We start from the raw sequence: 11,004 nt of genomic DNA on the forward strand, positions 1-11,004 counted from the left end.
CCTGAGTGACCCGCGGTTTGGAGGGTCAGACCTGAGTGACCCGCTACTGGGAGGGTCAGACTTGAGTGACCCGCGTTTTCTAATCTTTTCGGCCGCCGTCTTGGACTTTGGCCTCCAAGTTTGATGCAGTATTGGTTATTTCTTGGCTATATCCTTCTGCATCTTTTGTGCCTTTTGCACAAGGATTCGCGCGTGCGCAAGTGCACAAGGATTCGTGCGTACGTAAGCAGTGCGCGACGCTTCTGGATTTGCTCCTCAAGAGTTGAACAGATCCTTTTAATTTGGATCCATTCACTTGTTGATGACTTGGAGGAGGGGGTGTTTGCTCGCTATTGGGGCGCTTGTTGTTTCCTAGATTTTAGATCCGTCCGGTAACAAATTCCGTCTACTAGCTCCAAAGCCTTAGCGAATTAGCGCGCGAGGCGTTGGCGCTGCCTTTGGCGAGCTCTTTTCGATAAAATAGGCGTGCCTCCAGCTATTATCTTCTTGATTGAGGAGGAGTCCATATCTGCAGATCCTGCCTCGTTGGAGGCTAAAGGGGCGTTACAAGGAGTGATTGCAGCAGCAACGGGGACATTGATCTTTCTGTGCTTGCAAAAGATAGGGGACCTGGAGAAGGAGGACGACAGATATTCCTCGAACTTGGCCCGGTCAAACTCATACTCGACCTCTTCGTCATCCGGGATCCGGATCCAAGGTTGCGACACATCAGTCTTTGCAGAAAGGCTGTTGGCTTCCGCTGTGGTCGCCAGCGTGTTTGGGTCAAAAGTTGATGTTTTCATTGTCATCGAGTCTATTACAACTTTAATCGTTACAATAAACTCAAATGAATAAAAAAATTGATTTTTTTATTACAATAAAAATGAAAGATTACAACTCTTATCAAACTACACACAAATCCTATTTATTAGTCTCTATTTTACGTGAGATCTTTGCCTGTGCCGGGGACGTTGATATCCGTGGACCGTCGCGGATCACATCCGATTGACAGAAAATTAACAGAGCTCCTACTTGTTGGCCTTCTTGTTTTGATGATAATTAACAAACAATTTATTAATAATGTTGTTTGTCTAGTGTTTATGTTTTCCTATGTATTGTAGACAAACAACATTGTAGGAGGTTGGATGGATTGAGCCTACACGATCATATCAAGAGGAGGTTGGCGGAATTGTGGAGTGAAGCATCGAACAATTCAAGTTCAAGATCCAAGTTTAGCTTCATCCGCAACGTGTACCAAGTTGAGCTAAAATGAAGATCAAGATCAAGCTTGGGTAATCTAGTTTAGATTTTATATTATGTGTGTTTAATACGTTAAGCTCAATATCTATACACACACATTTTATTGGTTTTTGTTTTGGTTTTTATGATATTACATACTCTATTGTGTTTTAGTACTTATTGCATAGAATATGTAATTTTGTGAAAATATTGTCTTATTAGTTTATAGAATTCAATATTAGTTTATACATGTTTTACTAAGTCTATAAAAACATTTTACAAAGTTTCAAATTTTGGTTTAAGTCAAAACATCAAAATTCAAGTATCTCATATTTTCGTGTTTTGGACCTCCTTGCAAAATGATGATATTTTACATTTGGGAAGTCCTTTCTGAAAACCAGTCGCTGTAGCATGTTTATTATCATGTCTACAATCATTCCCCAAAGTTTTATATTTTTTGGAATTTATTTGATATTTTTAAACAGGGTTTTAAAATCAGCAAATCAATTTTTATATATGTCAATTTTCGGTCGACCGCACCGGTCGACCGATCATTTGATCTTTTATCACTGGGCGACAGAGAGTATGTCGGTCGACCGGTCCGGTCGATCGAAATCTCCATCGGTCGACCGCACCGGTCGACCGACGATGGTCCAGATTGTTTCTTCGGGTTTTTGCTCTCCGTCGGTCGACCGATAAAATTTCCGGTCGACCGCCTATATTACCGTTGCTTTCCCAACGGCTATTTTCTGAGCTGATTTTTCTGGGGCTTTTTGGACTTTTGCTTGGGAGTTTGGCTGAGATTTTGAGTGGGTATAAATACCCTATTGCTGCTCTCTTTCAAATTTAACTAAGAGAATTGTTTAAACAAGTTTAAGGGTGTTTTGTGTTTGTTTAAAAGAGTGTTTAAGATTTTGGTTTGTGAAGATAATTTCACAAGGGCTTGAGGAGATAATCTTTGGTGTTTGAGCTTCAAATCATCTCTCTCTCACTCTTGTCATTTATTGGAGAAGTTTTCTAAACTCAATCTAGCTTTACATTTTATTGTTTGATTATCATTTTATTAAGCTAGTGTTTATATTGAGTTTAGTTGATTTTATTTTCTCTATGTTTATACACACAACCATTTGAGCTTATTGTATTTACATTCATAGTATAATTGAGTTGTGGGATTGTGTAACTTAGAGAGTGAGCTTATAATTCGTTCTCATGGGGACCGAACTCCGTAATCATATTGTTTGTTTGTGATTGCATTGGCGTTCTTATTCTTGTTTTCATATCTTATATCGCCTTTCTGTATTGCTCATCATATTACCCTATCACTTGTGTAGATTGCTTATTTTACCCTTGTGTTGTTTATATATCCTTGCATATATCTTTATCATATAGGATATATCTCATTTTTCATATTGCTTATCCTAGCTCATATATATTATTGCATTTCATACTTGCTAGGATAACTTATTAATTAGTTTTAATTGGTATTTAATTGGATTAGATTAGCATAAGACCCTAATCACCCCCCCTCTAGGGTCTAACACTACTTCACCAAGGAAGTATTCGCTTGAAGCTCTGAAATCAACCAAGCGAAATCAGTAGCTCTTCTCGAGATTAAGACCAAGCCTAATCTCGAGGAACGGACGGACGGGGCTTCAGATCTCTCGAACTCTCCCTCTTTATGCTGAAGAACTTCGCCGAGATCAGTTAGCCTCATTTGAAATTCGTGCTCCCTTGCTCTCCAACTCGGCAACACCTCCTCATCTTGATAATATTCTGCCACGTGAAATGAGCCCCTAGGCCTGTATTTATAGGCTCTTTAGTCAATATGGTCTAACCACGTTTGTAGATGATATCTAGACAGTTATGAACCTCTAGAATAGAAGAAACCAATCGAACAGCCTAAAAACACAATTTTGAGGTTACATGCATTTCTAGTCGTGAGACGAATCGATGTGACCTGCGTAGGCGCGGGTCGGCTCGGCTGACTTGCCGCCGCTGCGCGGGGTCGGATGGCACCAACCCACCGTCGCACGGTTTCGGATGGCCGACCCACCACCGCACTAGTCGGATGGTGCCGACCACCGTCGCGCGGGTCGATTGCGCAAAATAGTCGTCTGCGGCGGGTCAGTTTGGCACTTGGGCGCCGTTCTGCGCGTCCCGTCCGTTTTCGTCGTATTTTTATCGTCGGAACTCGGAATTGTGCGATTCAATATTCATTGGAAAGCTGACAAGAAGATCTACAAGCTCCTATGGTTGGATGACATGTGGGATACGAAAGGTGCTTTGTTTTTCGTAAGCGACGCGTAGCTCCCGATCAGTTCGTGTTTTTGTTATTCTAAAGTTTTGTTGCTTCACACAGTTCGTCGACTCACTTCATGCACTTGTCAACATCAAATAAGCTTTTGTGACTTGGATAGTGATGTTCATCATCTTCTTTCTATCTCGAGCCACGTGCAGGAACCTATAGGCTTTTTTAAACGCCTACAGAAGAGTCGTTTCACAATAGTTTTAGAGTCTTGCACACGTGATAAGGCAAGACCATCTGCACCCAAACCCATCTCTATAGTGTTTAATGATTATAAAAGTTTTTAATCAATATTTTTATGCTTAAAGATTAACCTAATATGAAAAAAAAAAAGATTTTTGATGATAAATCTTAACCCAATGCTAGATCATTAGCTTTTCCTAATTGTTTATGATAGTAACGTGATCATGATCATTAGGGGTGATTAAATTTTTTCATTTTTTTAAACTTGATAATTATGTTTAACTCGTGTGTTAATCCTAATTTGTTATCTAATTGAATTATAAAGAGGTTTAGTTTTTATTTTCATTATAGATTGAAGAAAATTGCTGCATGTGTATAACATTTAACTAGAAATTTAAAATTTCATATAAACTCCAAACTAAACAAAACCAATGTCAAATGAAAGCTATGTGAACCTATTTTCCAAAACAGAAAACCATTCTAAGAAAGAGTTTTTGGTCGACCGGACTTGTTTCTGCGAGCGACCGTGAAAAGTCAAGAGTGTTTGAGAAGTCTGGCGTTCGCGGTCGCACCGCTGAAAAGTCCGGAGATTTTGGCTAATAACGGCTAGTTCCTCTGCCGTCAACCGCCAATAGCCTCTAGGTCGCCGCTACTGTAACGACTAGTATCTGTTAGATTTTAGATTTTCAAAATTTGATCCTTTTTGTCTTTTTCCAGGTTTTTTGGCTTATTCCAAGGATTACCTATATATAACCAACTACCCTATTTAATTCTGAACTAACTTTGCAAGAGAAAATTAATTGAGCTTGTGTTCTTGAGTTAAAAAGAGCTTAAATTTTTTAATTTCTCAAATCTGTTTTCACACTTGCAAATCCCACATCCCAAGCTTCAATTGAAATCTCTTCTCCTTGTCATAGGACTGCTGTAAGAGAGGTTCTTTCTGTTCTTTGTAACGTGTGGAGAGCAATATCTTGTGGAGATCTACTTTGTGGTTGTGAGATCTCAAGAGGAGATCATTGTGTAGAAGTTTCGGCTTCCAAACCGGATTGTGATAGTGAAATTCTCCTCGAGAGTGGGGAGAGGGGACGTAGGTCGAAGGACCGAACCTCGTGAACATATGGCGTGTCACAATTGGCTAACTATTTCCTAACTCATCTCTCTTATTTTGTTTTCGCATTTTATTTTATGGTGAATTGCTTTGTCTTACTTTTAATTACATATTTATTGCCTCATAACCCTATTCACCCCATCTAGGGCCTTTCAATAAGCATTGTTTGTGCACGAAAGAATACGTGTCTTGACAGAGTAGTCGACTACTAAGCTTAGTAGTCGGCTACTCGTGCCCAGTTGAGTATAACAGAAATTGTGTGTTTGCAAAGTAGTCGACTAATATTCTTAATAGTTGACTACTGATACTGATATATGTTATTATAGAGTCTGGATGGACTTAGTGTAGTCGACTACTAAGGTTGTTGCCTGAATTTTTGTTTTGCATCTGTTTGAGATATGTTTGCGGGTTTCGATCCGCACTTCTTTATACGTAAATTCACGAATAGTGTAGTAGCACACACATGGGTATGCTGAAAGAAATTATGATGGGTTTTGACCCGATTACTTTGAGAAAGAGTTTAGTACATATTATACACACACCTTCTGGATATCGTTGACGAGCTTAGTTTAGTACTAGGGGGTAGTGCGTCGATATTCCATTAGTACAGGTCATTAAGTCAGGTTTAGGATGCTTTATCTAGTAGTTTGTCCCGTACTAGGGTGCGATGAGGCTTGTGAACCGTATTTCTAGGATGCCTACTTGGTAGTCCGTACCGCACTCGTGTTACGTACATAGATGCGATGAGACTAATGATTCGTGTACACTGTTGGGATACCGATCGAGTAGTCTGTTCCGTATGATGATGCAATGAATCAAAAAATTTCATGGAATTGCATTGATATAGTTAAATGATATCCCGAGTCGTTAGCGGATGCCAGTTATGTTTTTGACTAACTACAAATATATGACCCAGAGTACTTTACATTTGAAAGTACACGGGATTTGTGCTGGTATTTATTCTATCTTCCCAGTGACAGTGGAAGATATTATGAATATGATATGTTGATGTTTTTACTTTTTTTACTACTTTTTCTTTATTTTCTTAGTTGGGATCAATAATTAGCGATTCACAATTCGGGACATATGGTATATACATGAGGGTTTCATTGTTTGGATTATTTCGCTCGACGTACTATGTCTCGTATTGTAGGTGTCTAAATATTAATTCCATTAGATACGGAGAAAAATAATCTAGGTAGACTATGCTTAATAGATAGAGCCTCTACTCCATCTAGCAGCCCTTCCCCTGGGGACGGATGGAGGTGATCTTGTTATAACGCTCTGACGCTCTTGTTGCTGCTCTTTTTCTTCTAATATTCTTTCAGGTAATTCGGAGTACTGGAGAGTCGCAGGATGACAGAGTTCTTGCATAGTCGCCGTCATATGAGATTTATTAGAGGCTCCACCGTAGTTTTATATTTTATTCAGATCCTAGAGTTTATCTCATATTGTAAAGGCAGTGTGCCTCAGTACGATTTTCTATTTTGATTCATGGAGACATCTTATGTTATTTCAGACTCCAGATATATTTCAGTTTATTTACAACTGAGACATGACCTTAATATATGAGATATCTTTCTTTCTTTATCATGTCTATTGTCGTTGTTCCATTTCATGTCCTGTTTTGTACCTACGTTTTTATTTGTTTCCACTAAAGGATATTATTGTGATTGGTAAAACATGTTATTGCACAGTATGGGTGCATGCAGGTTTGACATCTCTGCGTTCACCTTGGACTGCAGCCATGTGTGAAAACAGGGGCGTCACAGTCGGCTTGTCTGGCTAGTCAAAATGTCAACTTATGAGATCATTTATTCGTAGAACAGATATACCCCATAACAGAAATGAAATCAATCTCAAATTTTTTCGATAAATAGATTTAATATCACACCCTTATTAGAGAAAAAAATTATATAGATTTAATATCACACCCTTATTAGAGAAAAACAAATTATAAAGCTTCCTTTTCCCTTTTTAGCACATTGAGAAAAACTTATACCTGTCTTCTTAAAAGTGCCTAGGGAAAACTACTAACTTCATTTGTTAAAGATGGGAGGCTGCTATAGCCTATAACTATAAGGCAGTCGTCCAATCCGTTGTAAATTGATTATACCAAGAAAAATATATATGATCATATAACAAGATTGGATTAGAGGAAACAATTACAAGCCAACTGAATTATCTCATATCATTTGTTGCAGGTATCTTTTCGTATCTAGTAGTCATTGTAATTATCGCATCATAGCGATACTTTGACGGATATGATTTCTATGTGAGCGCATCATCTTTTTTCCCTTCCCGTGGAAGAGTATTCATTCCCTCCACTCACAAACAAGTCATCGATACCATCCACTTTCTCGCCCCCCTTCACAAAACAACACAAAACCCAAGCAGCCGCCCTACAAAAAAAAAAAAAAAAAAATACAACACAAAACCCAAGCAGCCGCCCTACAAAAAAAAAAAAAAAAACAATTCCTAAGCTCATCCTGACCCTCGTAGGCCATCCCTTTGGATGCCAGCTCAAGGCTCCCCCGGTTTTGAATGTAGGACAGCCCCCCAGAGCTCCCATATCTCCATTAATTTGCGCAGCAAGAGGACATTCTAAGCTTCCACGTAAGTCCACACTGCCTTAGCATCGAGTCTTTTGTCCTGTCCGTTGGGCGCGTTAGAGGAGTCGGTGAGATTTCTTTATTATCTTTTTATATATTTTTTTTTCTTTGTGCTTCCCAGCAGCGCGTCGCAATTAGGTGTAAATGCATGTCTTTTTCCCAATCTGGATCCCACTCTCTCCAAATTAAGGGACTTTTTTCAACCTTGGTCGTGGAAAGGTAGGCATTAAAATATCTTCTTCCTATAAAATTATTTTCATTAAAATTATACAAATTATCTTGGATAGGATTTAAAAAATAAATAAAATTTATAAAGTACGCAAATGCTATTTATATTAGAAAAAATAGTACATTAAACATTAGTAAATAACGTAACCAAGAAAGTAAACTTTTATTGTTAAAAGTACAAAATGATCAACTCATCCTCTAAATTATCAATTTGCCTGTTTCCAAAGACTATGTGTATGCGCCCAATATGATCATTTTGTGAGGTTAGAGGCTCATATTTATCATATCAACGACGTGACAATATTTTTTTATATTTCTTCAAGGGTTATTATTAGTTTATAGCCTTTTCTCCCAACCCAAAAAACTTCTCAAGTTCTTTCATCCGATCTTTTTTACCCTTAGCCCTTTTTTGAAATTGAAACATAGTTTTTTAAATTTCAAAAAAAATTACAAGAAATTAAAAAAAAAATCACAACATCGAACTATTAATGTTTGACCATGGGCTAAAAATATGACAACATTAGGCACACATACATTGTGTAAAGGGGGGAAATAAAGTACATTGCCATTTTAGTGGGAAAATAAAAAATTCACCAATACTTTAAAGAGGCTTTGATCATTTTGTCTCTGTCAAGACAATGATAAACACCATAGCATACAAATGATGATGAGAGAAGACTAAATGCGTCCTGTTACTACTAGGTCTTATTTAATTAAAAAAACGACAATTGATCTTTAGCAATGGATCCAATAGAAGAAAGAAATGCAAAATTTTCAATTTTATTAATATTTACTAAATAATTATAATTTATATTGCTAAAAGAAGGATGTATTGCAATCTCTTAATGATATGATTACTTAAGTATAATTGTCTGACATTACCAAATAATCTATAATTAAGAAGTGTTATTTGATTATCGAACTAAGATTAAAGAGTATGCGAGCAATCTAGTAGGTCATATGATAAAATCGTGACGCTACATTATGAAAGACTAGTGTTTGGTTCTCGTGTATGCCAAAGACGGAATATAATAAAATAGGTTAAGAGTATGCAAGATTGCAAGGGGAAAAAAGGGGGTTTTTACAATATTAAAAGTTTATGAATTTAAACGCGTGCTTTCCCAGTATGGCCCACGTCAATCTCTCGAGTATTACTCATCTAATATAATCCTAAATTGAAAATTGACCCTTTAAACTTTAGCCACCGGACCCACCCTTCTATCTATTTAACCCTTCAAAAGTCACAACTTTTCTTCAGCTCAAAGCTTCTTTGCTCAACTCATATTCCCAAAAAAATGTCTCTCTTTTTCGCCTACTTCTTCTCGTTCCTTCTTCTTCTTCTTCTCTCCTCTGTCACCGCTTGTGATAGGTGCTTGCATCAATCCACAGCTTCATACTTCTCCGCTTCCTCCTCTGCTTCAGGCACTAATCCAACTCAATCAACTTCTATTAATACCCTTCATTTTTTTTTTCCTCTTTTGTTTTTTTCTCTAACTTTCTCTTAATTGGAATTAACTTGTTGATGATTTTGTTTAATTAGCTGGCTCTTGTGGGTACGGCTCCTTAGCTCTGGGCTTCAACAAGGGCTTCGTTGCTTCTGCCAGCTCCTCCATCTACAGAGATGGGATTGGCTGCGGTGGCTGCTACCAAGTAATTAGAAATTAACCTCGATTTTTCTTAATCACAGAAATTTAAAATGATCGTAATTAATTGCGGAATTTGATCAGATACGGTGCAAAGACCCGCGCCTCTGCAGCACAAAAGGAGTGACCGTAATTGTAACCGACCAAAAACCCAACAACCGCACCGATTTCGTGCTCAACGCGCCAGCTTTCACCGCAATGGCCAAAGCTGGCTCGGCCCAAAGCCTCAAGGAATCCGGACTCGTCGCGATCGAGTACAGACGAGTCCCCTGCAACTACAAGAACAAGAACCTCGCGATCCGACTGTCGACGTCGCCAGCCTCGTTCTCGAACCTGGCGTATAATGGCTCGGGACGCACGGTCCGTCTGGACACGAGCCAGCTCCGAGCGGACGCTGCAGTTTAGGATGGTGTCACCGAGTGGGTGTGGGCCCAGAAGGAGGTTCTGCCGTCGGATTGGACAGCTGGCAGGATATACGATACCGGTGTTCAGATAACGGACGTTGCTCAGGAGGGGTGCGATCGGTGTGATGATCAGCAGTGGGGCTGAATCTGTTGAAGAGGGGGTCCACTAACTTGTTGATTATTACACTTTTTTTTTCTTTTTTTTTTTGGGGTTTGTAATGTAGATGTTGTTGAATTTAGTGATGTACTAGAGAATAGCGGGATATGAATAAAGTTCGGGTAGTGGTGGTTGAAAGCAATTGGCTACCTACTGGCTTCCAAAATGTGAAAGGATGGATGGTGGTGGGCCTGTTGCGGTTAGGATTGATAGAGTTGATTGAGTTGAGTTGAAATTGCGTTGTTAATATAAGATTGAAAAGATTGAATGACCTAAGGTTGAGGTTATGGGCTCGGGAGCAGAAGAAATTATGAAATGTTTTACTGTATTTGCATCTTCTTATATTAGTTTCAAGAGCTAATCCTTACGTTATTTGCATTAATTGTTCGAGGATTATATTTATACTGATATTTTAATTGTTTATTCTGATTGTTATTATTTATGTTGGTTACATATATTTTTGTAATAACTGGAAATAGGCTGTGAGACACGTGTCCCATTCTGCATTATCTTTGTATGACTTTCTATTTTTAACTGAGGGTATTCACTTCAGATACAGAATTATAGATGTGGATATTCTGATTAGCGATATTAATTAGCAGTACAAAAGTCCAACGTGTGATGGGTTGTGCATCACTGTGTAGGTATCTATCAATTATTATACAACATTTGCGTTTGCAAATTTCCCCATTTTTAGCTTCAAAACAAATCAACATCCCAACTTTCTACAAAATCACGTGGCTATCGTAGCCCACAAACGGCAAAGAGGCTAAGAATTCTAGAAATCTTTCCCTTTTGAATAATAATAGCGGACTGGGAATGCAAGGATAACTAAAGGAGGACTTCTCAGTGACAAGGAATTAAAGAATGCCGACATGATTTTGAGTGGGGCTTGGCATTTGCATGGTCCCGGGATTTATGGTCTCTCTTAACGTTATTTGAATGAACAATGTCAACTAACGAATATCTACCAACCGAGGGTAGCCATGTGATGATGAACAAGAAGAATCAAAGCAGTTGAACTACCAAGTACAGAGCGACTTGGGCAGTATCTTGATTTTATTAGGAAACTTTCGGACGTACTGTACTCGAATCATCGCGATCAAATCAGTTTATATATATAGTATATATGCTAGGTTTTGCTTT

General features: G+C 38.4%; 1 protein-coding gene across 1 annotated transcript; it reads left to right on the top strand.

Moving 5' to 3' along the window:
- Window positions 8,876–10,202, top strand: LOC109839023 (expansin-like A2). Its single transcript, XM_020407453.1, has 4 exons — window positions 8,876–9,076; window positions 9,195–9,304; window positions 9,382–9,657; window positions 9,703–10,202. The coding sequence occupies exons 1-4, from the start codon at window positions 8,950–8,952 to the stop codon at window positions 9,844–9,846; spliced, it is 657 nt and encodes a 218-aa protein (XP_020263042.1). The 5' UTR covers window positions 8,876–8,949; the 3' UTR covers window positions 9,847–10,202.

Source organism: Asparagus officinalis, chromosome 4 (assembly GCF_001876935.1).
Source record: "Asparagus officinalis chromosome 4, Aspof.V1, whole genome shotgun sequence".
Lineage (NCBI taxonomy): Eukaryota > Viridiplantae > Streptophyta > Magnoliopsida > Asparagales > Asparagaceae > Asparagus > Asparagus officinalis.